At 57.6% G+C, this 11844-nt stretch overlaps 1 protein-coding gene across 1 annotated transcript in view; it reads left to right on the plus strand.

The window, feature by feature from the left end:
* ERBB2 (erb-b2 receptor tyrosine kinase 2) overlaps positions 1-11612 on the plus strand; it is a 38048-nt gene extending 26436 nt beyond the window's left edge. The window contains exons 14-27 of the mRNA XM_039516718.1: positions 190-280; positions 467-627; positions 911-958; positions 1442-1580; positions 2110-2232; positions 2478-2576; positions 3246-3431; positions 4276-4431; positions 5707-5782; positions 5873-6019; positions 6623-6720; positions 7417-7590; positions 7980-8253; positions 9508-11612. Of these exons, the coding sequence (XP_039372652.1) occupies positions 190-280; positions 467-627; positions 911-958; positions 1442-1580; positions 2110-2232; positions 2478-2576; positions 3246-3431; positions 4276-4431; positions 5707-5782; positions 5873-6019; positions 6623-6720; positions 7417-7590; positions 7980-8253; positions 9508-9878 (2143 nt within the window). The 3' untranslated portion in view covers positions 9879-11612. The remainder of the gene's footprint in view (positions 1-189; positions 281-466; positions 628-910; positions 959-1441; positions 1581-2109; positions 2233-2477; positions 2577-3245; positions 3432-4275; positions 4432-5706; positions 5783-5872; positions 6020-6622; positions 6721-7416; positions 7591-7979; positions 8254-9507) is intronic.
* The last annotated feature ends 232 nt before the right edge of the window (positions 11613-11844 follow it).

Raw genomic sequence — 11844 nt, forward strand, 5'->3', positions numbered from 1 at the left:
GAAGCTGGGCCCCTGGGCACTGAACAGCTGTGTCAGCCCTGGGGGGAAAGAGGGGAAGGGGCACATCTCTGCCCTCCCACTGCTGCCTGCTCCTCAGCTGGGCTGGTCCTGCCCCATCAACAGGCACCGTGGGGTGAGGGTGAAATGCGCCTTTGTGCAGCAACTGGCTCAGGCTCTTTCTCCTGGCAGGGCCGTCCGGGAACACGTCAACGGGACCCGCTGCCTCTCCTGCCACCCCGAGTGCCTGCCCCAGAATGGCACGGAGACCTGCCACGGATCGGTGAGGAGCTGCCCGGGGTGCCTGGGGGGTGGGCAGATCGCGTGAAAGCCCCTTTAGGATGGGGGAGGGGATCTGCATTCCCAGCCAGTTTCTACTGTGTCTCAAGGCTTTGGACTGACCCCGGATTCCTGGGTTCTTCATTCTCCCCCCAATCCCACGGTGCTCACTCTGTATCCTTCCTGGCAGGAGGCGGACCAGTGCGTGGCCTGCACCCATTACAGAGATGCCCAGTACTGTGTGGAGAGGTGCCCAAGTGGGGTGAAGGCCGATTCCTCCTTTGTGCCCATCTGGAAGTATCCGGATGAACATGGCACCTGCCAGTTGTGCCCCACCAACTGCAGCCACTCGTGAGTACGGGCGCTGGCTGGCACGGAGCATTGCTCTTTGCTTGCAGTATTCAGCGCGTCCCAAGGGCCAAGCCTGGCCTGGGAAGAGACAGCAAAGTGGGGCGAAGCAGGTGGGGATGGAAGAGGTTTGCAGGTGGGGGGAAAACCGGCCTGGGGGCCCTTGGGACGCAGCCCAGCAGGATGCCCCACTGCTTGGCAGTGAAATCAAGGCCGGGGGAGGATTTTCGATGGCGCTTCTGCCTCCTGTCAAGTAACAAAGCAACGTCTCTGGGTCCTTCCCCAGGTGCACGATCCGGGATGAAGACGGCTGCCCCGTGGATCAGAAGCCGAGGTACTGCACCCCATCTGCCCAGCCCCCTCTGTGCCAACTTCCCAGGCAGGCTGCACCCTGGGCAGTAGCCAGGGTCCACCGCTCCCTGGGGGGGAGCTGATGCTATCTGCCTTCTGCTCAGCATCCCCCTACCCCATATGCACCTGCAGCCCCTTGCGCTCTGCCAGGAAGCACCAGAGGGGAATCCCTTCTGCAGCTGATTGGCAGGGGCCAAGGTTTGGCCAATGGGGCCAGATGCTCTGTCCCCCTCGCAGCCTTCCCAGCCCCAGGGGCTGTTCCTAGGCAGACCATTAACCACCCGGCCACGAAGGAGCCACAGCTTCAAAATGGGCCACCCGTGGGGGCTCGTTTCTGGAGAAGGCCCTGGATTTTACAGTCTCCCCATGTCCCTGTCCCCCGTTCTCCCATAGAGAGCCAATCCCGCAGGTTAGACTGGCCCCCTCAGTGGAACCAGCCCATCCAGCAGCTTCCCCCTTCTCCCAGCCAGGTGACGTCCATCATAGCCGGCGTGGTTGGCGCCCTCCTGGCCCTGGTCTTGATCCTGATCACGGTCGTGTGCATCAAGCGGAGGCGGCAGCAGGAGCGGAAGCACGCCATGCGGCGCCTCCTGCAGGAGACCGAGGTACGGACGGCACCGCAAGCCCGAGCACCCGCCCTGCACACTCAGGCAGGCTGCCGGTGGCACTCGTGGCAGTGCCCGGCAATGTGGCAAGGCCTCCCAGGGCACCTGAGCGGCCAGAGGATCCCAGCTGAGCCAAGGGAGGCCCTGGGCAGAAGTGACTGGTGGGGGGGTTACTGCAGGGGGACGGAGGATGTTGACCACCCTGGGTGCCCCTCGTGGCCGGTGCCCAGGTTGGGCCCATGCGAAGTGTGCAGGTGACTTAGAAAGGCAAGCGTGTCCTGTTCCCATACCCCACAGCCACTCCTCCTGCCATCTTCCAGTGGGGACAGCCCAGCCGCTCCCCCTCCGCCCACAGGAGAGCTGCCCCACGGTGAGCTCTGGGGCAGGGCCTGACGGTGCCACGCAGAGGGGTCAATCCTGGGTTCTGAGTCCCCGTGTCGCCTGGGGGCTGCAGCGGGGAGCCCGTGGGCCTGAGGCTGCCCAGCTGGCGCCCTCGCTGAGACAGGACCCTCCTCCCCCCCCCTCGCAGCTGGTGGAGCCGCTGACGCCCAGCGGGGCCCTCCCCAATCAAGCCCAGATGCGGATCCTGAAGGAGACCGAGCTGAAGAAAGTGAAGGTGTTGGGCTCCGGGGCCTTCGGCACCGTGTATAAGGTGAGGCAGGGACGGGCGGAGTGGGGGGGCAGCGGGGAACCGGGGCCAGGCTGCAGGACCTAGGAGAGGGATGGGGAGCGGCTGGGGCTGAGGCAGCACTGAGAGAAAGGACACACTGGAAAGCGTCTCCACCCTCCCTCCCGAGTGTCTGGCCCCACGGCCGCATCCTCAGCCCTGTGAACTGCCCATTCGAGCCCTGAGGTGCAGCCCCGGCGAGTGCCCTCACCCTCCCTCCCTCCCCTCAGGGCATCTGGATCCCTGACGGCGAGAGCGTGAAGATCCCCGTGGCCATTAAAGTCTTGAGAGAGAACACGTCGCCCAAGGCCAACAAGGAGATCCTGGACGTGAGTGGGAGACGGGCGCTGCGGTGGGCACACCTGCCCTGGGGGCACAGGGGCAGAATGGCGCTGATCCGGCCTGCCAGGCTCAGCCGTGCCCTGGCCACCAGACGTGGCTTCGCTCAGTGTGACTGAGCTGCCGGGTCCCTCCTAGTCTGACACACGTTGGGTTTGCTCCCCTCCGTGGCTGTGGGGAGCGGGTACAAACTCTCCAGCTCAGGGCACTTTCCCCACTAAGCTACTAAAGTCGGTGCCTACGTGTATTACCCGGCCTCCATACACCACTCCCGCCCCCAAACTGGGCCTGTGCATCCCAGCACGACCATTTGCCGGAGAGGGACAGGCTGTCCTGTGACCCACTGGTGCAGAATCATTACTTGTGGCAGGAGGAGCAAGGGACCCATCTCGTCCACCATCTTTTCCTTGCAGCTCAGCTCTTTGATCTCCCCGCTGCAAGGCCCCAGACTTGGCTGCGTCATGCTGTGGAAATTGAAACCCAGCTGGGCAGGCCCACGAGTCTCTGCCCCGTGGAACCACACGTGGCCTTTCCGTGGTGCAGGGGGGGTGGGAAGCCAGCTCTCGGGTCTGGGCTCCTGGCAGGAGTCTCCCCTGTGATGCCCAAGTCGAGTCCTGCTGGGGTTGATTTTGCTCCAAGCCAGTTTCTCTCCTCCCCAGGAGGCCTACGTGATGGCAGGCGTGGGCAGCCCCTACGTTTCCCGCCTTCTGGGCATCTGCCTCACCTCCACGGTGCAGCTGGTCACCCAGCTCATGCCCTATGGCTGCCTGCTGGACTACGTGCGGGAGAACAAGGACCGCATCGGCTCCCAGGACCTGCTCAACTGGTGTGTGCAGATCGCCAAGGTAGGAGGAGCCCTAGGGTGGGGCGAGGGGGTTCAGGTGCAGCTCTCCTGCCAGAGAGGCCGGGGGGACGACTAGCATCAGGCGCCTTCCTGCCACCCACAAATCACAGGTTCACATTCCAGCAGGGCCGACTCAGCCGTCCCACCGGAGAGGATTCCCAGGCTGTTTGGGCCCTGAGGTCCCCTCTGCTCTGTGTGGGTGTTAGAGACCCCATAGCCAGGCTTGTAAGCATGGAGCTGTGAAGGGGGTTGCCGCAGGATCCTGAGGCCAAAAATCTCTTCTTGAAATCGCAGTGTGCTGGTCGTTCACCCTGCCCCCACTCCCCAGAGGTGGCTGCATTATCCCTGTCGGTGCATCGTTCGTCTAGCCCATTTGGCTCTTTCAGGCTGAAAGGTGCTGCGCAAACACAGGAAGCAATCAGTATCAAAGCACGGCTGCTGTTTCCTACCCCACCCATGCTGCACGGCCACAGCAGCTGCTTCGCCAGCCCTAGGTCCGCAGGGGGCAGGCTGCTTCCAGCCCAGGGGGGTAGCACAAGCAGAGGATGGCCAGCCATAAATGAAGGGGGAGTATTGATTAGAGCAGCAGGGTGGGCATCAGGACGCGTGTTCTGTACCCGGCTATGCCACTGACTCACTGGGTGGCCTCAGGCAAGTCTCTTTCCTGCTCTGCCTCAGCTTCCCTATTTATAAAATGGGGCTAATGTCTGTAAAGTGCTTTCAGATTTTCTCACGTGCAGAGCACTAACGGGGGGGGGGGCTTAAACCAGCTGGGTCCCGAGAACTCCACCATGGGGCTGAGACGCTTACAGGTCTCCTTGATGGTTCCTCCCTCCTCCCCTCAGGGGATGAGCTACCTGGAGGACGTGCGGCTGGTGCACCGGGACCTGGCTGCTCGCAACGTCCTGGTGAAAAGCCCCAACCACGTGAAAATCACGGACTTCGGCCTGGCCCGGCTGCTGGACATCGATGAAACAGAGTACCACGCGGACGGGGGAAAGGTGAGTCCCAGGGAACTGGACTGGGAAAAGCCAGCGGCACTGGGGAGGGGCCCAGACTCAGAGACACCCTGTGCCACACTTCCCCACAGCAATGGCTCGCTGGTATCACGTGGCAACCATGAGCTGCCAGTGCTGGCCAGGCACATGGGGAACTGGCTGAGAGCCTCCTGCATTAACCCCATCCCACCGCCCAGCAAGGGGCAGCTAACCAAACCAGGGCCATTTCAGGGCCCCCCGGGGTGCACAGATTTGGGAGGGGCCGTCACTGTCATGTATTCCTGGGGTGCTAACGCCTGCGGCCTCTTTGCCATTCCGTGTCCCTCGAATGTGCCATCAGAAGCAGCGAGTGAGCCGAGTGGCTGCGCTGGATGAGGGGGCTGCTGACTCCAGGCACCGTTCCAGCTCATTGCTGCCAGGCCTGCGAATTGCAGAAACTGACGCACCCACAAGCCCTCGTAGGTCCAGCCTTGTCCATCTGGACAGGCCAGGTCAGGGGTACATCTTGCAGCCATAAACCTAAATGACGTATCTGAGGCTGTTCCCCCCACCCTTCTCGGCGAGCACGGTGCTGGAACTAGCCCGGTACACGGCTGCTCTGCGTTCCGTGACCGTACGTCAGAGGTTCTCAAACTTTTGTACTAGTGCCCCCCATCACACAGCAAGCCGCCGAGTGCGACCTCCCCTTTGTACATTAAAAACACTTTTTTATAGTTAACACCATCATAAATGCTGGAGGTGAAGCAGGGTTTGGGGTGGAGGTTGATAGCTCGCAACGCCCCGCGTAATAACCTCGCGATCCACAGTTTGAGAACCCCTGCTGTACGCGGACCTAGCAGCTCTCTGCTACCTCCCTCCTGGCATCGGGTCCTGCTGGATGTTTTGCTGTTGAGTGCCGACAAGGCCTGTGATGGATGGCCGAGCTCTTGGCTGAGACTGGTCCAAAACCTCAAATTCTTAGCACAAAATCTAAATCCAAAATATTTTGGCCCAACCCTGAAATTCCTCCATTCCTAAATGTGGCCACGGGGCCTCACAGCAGCTATAATTTGGGTCCCTACGGCATCTATTCTCCGCTATGCACCAGGCTCTTCCCATGATGCACCATGTTCCCTCACCCAGAGGAGAGACTGGTGCATCATGGGTGATGTAGTCTGACTAGGGAGCCTGGCCTATATCTGCAGGCAGCTCTTAGTCCTGTTTCTCCCTGCTCCTGAACACGACAAGGCAAGGATGAAATGAACAGGCTCAGTCTGCTCTGTGTTTTTCTGGCCCCAGGTTCCCATCAAGTGGATGGCTCTGGAGTCCATCCTGCGCAGGAGATTCACGCACCAGAGCGACGTCTGGAGCTATGGTACGTTGCGTTGTCTCTGGGATCCCTAGCTGCAAGGGACATGGGGTGAAAGTCCCATTGCTCCTGGCCCTGATGAGCCTGTCTTTCCAGGAGTGACCGTCTGGGAGCTGATGACTTTTGGTGCCAAGCCATACGATGGGATCCCGGCCCGAGAGATCCCCGACCTCCTGGAGAAGGGAGAGCGGCTGCCCCAGCCTCCCATCTGCACCATTGATGTCTACATGATCATGGTGAAATGTACGGAGGGCCCTAACCATCACGGGCACCCGCTAGCCACCCCCCACCATTCTCCACTCCTGGGTTGTACTGGTGGGGGCACGTTTGGTCTTGGAGCCGCAGAAGAAAAGGCTCCAGAGTTCAGAGGATGGGGTTCCTCTTGCTACTCCGTGACCAAGGCTTGAGGGTGAATTTGTTGGGTAAAGACCCTGGGGCCTAGCCTCTGGGATGGGTAATAGCCAGCTCTGTTCAACCAGTCCTAGAGGGCCGGGTGTCTTTGCAGGACAGGCCAACATTTGGCCTGTGGCCTGGGTGGGTGAGCTCGGCTACCTTCTGGGCACGGGGACTGGGGCTTTGCCTACTCCTAACTGGGACAGAGGGTAAATAGGCGAGATGGACCCGACCACACGCTACAGAGTCCTTCAAGCCAGCCTTGGTGGTGCAGCCTCCTGGGGCCGAGGCAACGCTCAGGCATGTGTTCCGAGGAGAGGGTCACAAGTAACGGCTGGGAGGCGTCTCTTCACCAGGCCCCCCGCACTAGTCCTTGCTCCTGTATCAGGGAGCACAGTCTCGCACGTGGTGCACATGCCTTGGGCTCACTGGCACCTTGCTCTCTGCCCAAAGGTTGGATGATCGACTCGGAGTGTCGCCCCAGGTTCCGGGAGCTGGTCACCGAGTTCTCCCGTATGGCGAGGGACCCACAGCGCTTTGTGGTCATCCAGGTACGTGGAAGCAGCTTAGGTCACTACACAGCTCTTGGCAGGGAGTGTCTCTGTCTCTCAGTGAGAGGCTCGGGCACCAGCCATCTCCCTCCCCACCTCTTGGTTCCCAAAATCTTTCAGTCTTTGGCCTGCTGTGGGGGCACCACTAGGGGGCTCACACCCCAACCCAGCCAGTAAGTGTGCTGGCTTCACCCACCCCATTCAGCTCCTCAGCAAGTCTAGGGCTTGCGGTTCTTCTCTACCAGCTGGGAAGCTAAAGTGTGGTGTAGGGCAGGGAACGACAAGCCAGGACTCCTGGGTTCTATCCCTGACTCTGATTCACTGTGCGGCCTCTGGCGAGTCACTTTGCTGTAGCTCACGTTCCCCTTCTGTTGCGGAGGGATAACGCCGACCTACTCCCAGGGGCATGGGGAGGATGAACGTCCATCCCGTGCTTGGGGATCTTGTGATGGAACATGCCAGAGAAGCACAAAGAATAGTTCCAACCTTCAAGGGACGTCCTTTTGGGGCCGTTAATCACCCGTACACAGAGGCTGCAAGCAGGACTAGCAGCTAACGGGCTAACTTCCCAGCAGTATCGTCCTGCCAGCCCACTTGCCCTGGAATTGTGATCCCAGCCTGGGGAGTCCTTGGTGCTCTGTAGAGCATGAGAACAAGGGTGAAATGCCCTAAACTCCCCTCCTCTGCCCCCCACAGAATGACGACATGATGGGGCCGGCCAGTCCCATAGACAGCACCTTCTACCGTGCCCTGCTGGAAGAGGAGGACATGCAGGACTTGGTGGATGCTGAGGAGTACCTGGTCCCTCACCAGGGTTTCTTCAATGCAGACCCCGCCGCCAGCTACCGCAGCCGGATCTCTTCCACCAGGGTAAGTGTGGTGCACTCTGCTGCGGGGCCTTCACTCATCCATACCGCGGCGTTCCAGACCAGGCTGCCGAGCCGGCCGCTGGGCTACGTGCGGGTGGGAATTCACAACGTGAGAGCAGGTCAGAACTGGCTGGGAGAATGGCAGGTGCTGCAGAGGGGGGCGCTGGTGACCCAGGAACTGTCTTCCCGCCAGGCTGGCTCTGACCCCGTCTGGCCCAGTAGGTAATAAGCTGCTGTGCTGCTAATGCTGCCTTCATTCACCTGAGGGGTAAAAACAACTCCTCTCCCTGTGGCTTGCTGGGTGCCTGAATCCCAGCTTCACAGGCAGAGCTGGCTCAGGAGGGTCCTCAGCAATCATCCCTCCCGCTTTGTTCTCCTCCCACTCCCTAGAGCACGACAGAGACCCAGGTGGATGCGGAGGAGGCAGAGGACTCGGCCCACTACCCGTACCTGGGCCAGGCTCTCTTGGAGCAGTCGGAGGACCCCACTCCCGACATGTTCGACAGGGACTACGTGGCGAGCAAAGCCCTTCAGAACCCGCCCACGCGGGAGGCCAGCACCCTCCAGCGCTACAGCGAGGACCCCACCAGTGTCTCAAGTGACAAGAACGAGGGGCCGGAATCAGAGTGTTACAGCAGCCCGGCATCCTGCAGCATAGTTCCAGGTATGGAGGTCGGGCCCAGCCCTCCACTGCAGAAACTGCCCTTTTCTGACCAGGGACTAAGCTGAGCATCTGCAGGGGAGGTGTTCGTGGGGCAAATGCATAGAACTGGGGCTCAGCTGATGGGGATCTGTACCCAGCTCTGCCACCAACACACTGGGTGACCTCAGGCAAGTCCCCTGCCCCTCTCTGCCTCAGTTTCCCCCTCTGAAATGAGGCTAGCTGGCTCTCAGGAGCTTTCGAGACCTAATTCCTGAGTACTTTGAAAGCGCTGTCTATCTCCAGTATTTCCATCAGAGTGAGAGACGGCCATGTAATTATCCTCACAACCCCCTGGGAGGCACAGATGGGAAACTGAGGCACAGAGAACTAAGTGACTTGCCTACGGTTTCAGGGCAAGGAGGGAGGTGTGGTGGAGCAGGAAACTGACCCTGTCTCCCCTGTTTCTCAGGCCAGTCCCCTCAAAGGGCATAGCATTATACAGAAACACTCCAGCCTCAAGCAATTTCTGATCATGGCCTAAGGAAGGAGTATAAGAAAGCATGATACAGGGTGGTTGTGATTTTAAAGACTGTGCCAACTGGGTGGAACCATCCAGCACTAGATGAGCTGCTCATGCGTCCCAAAACTGGTCACTCCAACCCCACAGCCCCCACCTGCGACTCTTGCAAAGATGCCCGTGCTCGGCACTAGAGATGCTGTGTTGGCATCACCTACAGCTTGGTTGCTTTATAGCTTTGGAGTTTGGCCATTTCTCTGAGTTTCCAGGCTGGGCCTGGAAGGGAGGTGTTAAAACAAGCTGTTCTGCACTGGGGGGAAAAAGTGATGAAAAGGTAAAACAAGGTCAGATGAAAAACAGGGCAGAGGGATCATGAGCTTAGGAAGACTGGCAGCAAGGGAGATAGTCTAAGTATAAAATCTCACCTCCCAGACCACTAAGGGAACCGAAATTCAGACTGATCAGCAGGGGAATACAGGACTTTCCAGACAATTTGAGCCATCCAGCCCCCTGTCCTGTCTAAGGGTAATGGCCAGCAGAGGAAGCTGCAAAGGAACGCAGAATAAAGCTACCCTGGTTGGGAAGCAATGCCCCCAAAGGGACATTGTAAAGCCTAGCTTTGAAATCAGTCCACTAAGTACCACGAGCAAACAGGACGGAGTTGTCCTGCATCATCCCCAGGGCTCCAAGCTGCATGGGGCGTTGGGAAAGAGGCCCAGTTTCCGTGATTCATTAGACGTTTTGTCTCCCATTTGTAGAGTACGTGAACCAGATGGAGGATTGCCTCTCGCCCAGCAAGCACCAAAGATCCCAGGTGTCCACGCTGGAGAAGCCAAAGGGACATCTGGGAAAAAACGGGCTAATCAAGGAACCAAAGAACCCTTTCCAAGGCAGCTTCGCCAATGCAGTGGAGAATCCGGAGTACCTGACCCCACACGACCTTTCCTTGGCAAGTGCTTTCACACAGGCCTTTGACAACCCATACTACTGGAACCAGGACCCTTCCAAAGTCAACCCTGCCGAACCGGGCTCCACAACCAACGGCTTCACCACGACTCCGACTGCCGAGAATCCAGAGTATCTCGGACTCACTGCGTCCATCACGCCGCCCACGGACACATCAGATTAACGGCCGTGCCTGGTCAGCAGAGGAAGCTATTTCAGCCAAGGCAGCTTGGATATGTATCAATGTATGAATGGTAACAATTCAGTTATGCGGGAGTCCTGTAATGATGAATAGCACCAAGGCCTGTAACTATTGCTCAAAGGCAGTTCTGCCAGTCCTCTTAAAATTAGATCTGGTTGAAGATTGGCGATGACCTGGAAGGACCGAACAGGGCTGGTCCACGTCTCGTTCCAGCGAGCATGTAAGGACTGAGCACTGCTTTCAAACAAGCCGGTCCTTCATTTATCTATGCAACCGGATTCATTTTGACAAATACCTTGGTGTCTATGGAAAACATGGGACCTACGGGGTCTCTTCCATCTCCACCTTCTCTGTGCAGGGATTGTCAGACCCCCCCCACTTCCACATGCCAACCACTGGGCCGCTTGGCATAAAAAAGCCAGAGCCGGGACAATGGTGGGGTTGAAATTCAAGGACTTTAATCAGAGTGATTCTGACTGTCTGGCAAAATGTGAAACGACGCCTACAAGGGTGGCAAACCACTGGCATCTCTTCTCCTTGCACCGTCATTAAGAGGAAGGGTGGGGGACAGGCCTTCATTCACCTGGGGTACCGATAAAGCTGGATGTGCTCTCACAGCCTGAAGGGGGTTACCAAGAATGTGTTTTTTTAAGACACCCATGGAAAAGCTTTAACGGGACAGGGTTGAAAAGTGGTGGAGGATCGGAGCTGACTGCAACGGTGAGCAGCCCTTCCCTGCCCTTAAACAATTCAGAGCTGCTCATGCCGACAGAACTAGGGTGAAGCATGCAGCAGGCACTGTCGTTCAGAGCTTTCTCTGTAATAAGTAATCAAGAGCTGCAAGGGAGGAGGTCTGACCAGACCACTATTAGCACAGGTACTGGCCAAGGACAGGACAGCTCAGCTGTCCAATTCAGCACCCATTCTGGAGAACAGGATGGGAATGAGAGACAAGGAATGGAGATCAGGGTACCGGTCCATTCCCATTGTGTCCAGCAGCTACAACCACCTACTTAACAGACCTTCATTCCAACTGTCCATGGAGCTGGGAACCAGGCCTCTGTCCGAGCTCTGTGAAACAAATAGGGGGTGGAGACGGGTATTGCTTTGCCACCATACAACCTCTCACACCATGAGATCACCCACTGAGCTGGTCACCCTTGCTTTGACTTCCTGTTTTAAGACAATGAACTAAAAGACAGGAGAAGAGCCTGTTCCTACTGGAGTGGCACTGTCCACATACATGAGATGGCTTCCTCATCACTCTACCTGGAGTATTTACTTTTTTTTTTTTTAAATCGGCAGTCACTCATTGCCCCTCCAAATTATTCAAGAGGGCCACATATTACACTAAATAGCAATAATCCACTTCCAAACTGGCTTAGGTCTTCCAGTGCGGTAATCCCACAGAGAGACTTCTGTGAAAGCCTCAATCTCTCCCTATAGCCGTTCAGGTTTACATTGGTTTGTCATGCAGTGTCCTAGATAACATTCAAACCCTCCACGTGTGCCTCCATTGAAACCTTCCCAGACCTACATGTGCAAGAGAGAAGTTTGCTCTTACAAAACTTCCCAGGGGGATACGTTGACTTGTGATACATCCCCAGATCCTGTTTAAAAATGTTCGTTTTATGCATTGTACGAGGTGACTGATGGATTGTTTTTAATCACTTGTATCAAAACTATTTGTATATTTGATTGTACATTGTTTTTCTACTCTATTTGTCTGAAGTGTTTTTCCCCCCCCAAGTGCACCTCCCCTTTCTGCTCTGAGGCAGATGTGTTTGCTGTTTACTTTCTCCTATCAGCAAACATTAGAAGTAGGAATAATTGAGCATTCAGCATCCACAGAAGATAGTAACACTTAGCACTGCAGTTGCACCCTCCTGTGCAGGACAGCAAAGGGCTGTAACCACATTACCTACCCCTCAGGGCTGCCATCTAGCTT

This window comes from Mauremys reevesii, linkage group 27, assembly GCF_016161935.1.
Source record: "Mauremys reevesii isolate NIE-2019 linkage group 27, ASM1616193v1, whole genome shotgun sequence".
NCBI lineage: Eukaryota > Metazoa > Chordata > Testudines > Geoemydidae > Mauremys > Mauremys reevesii.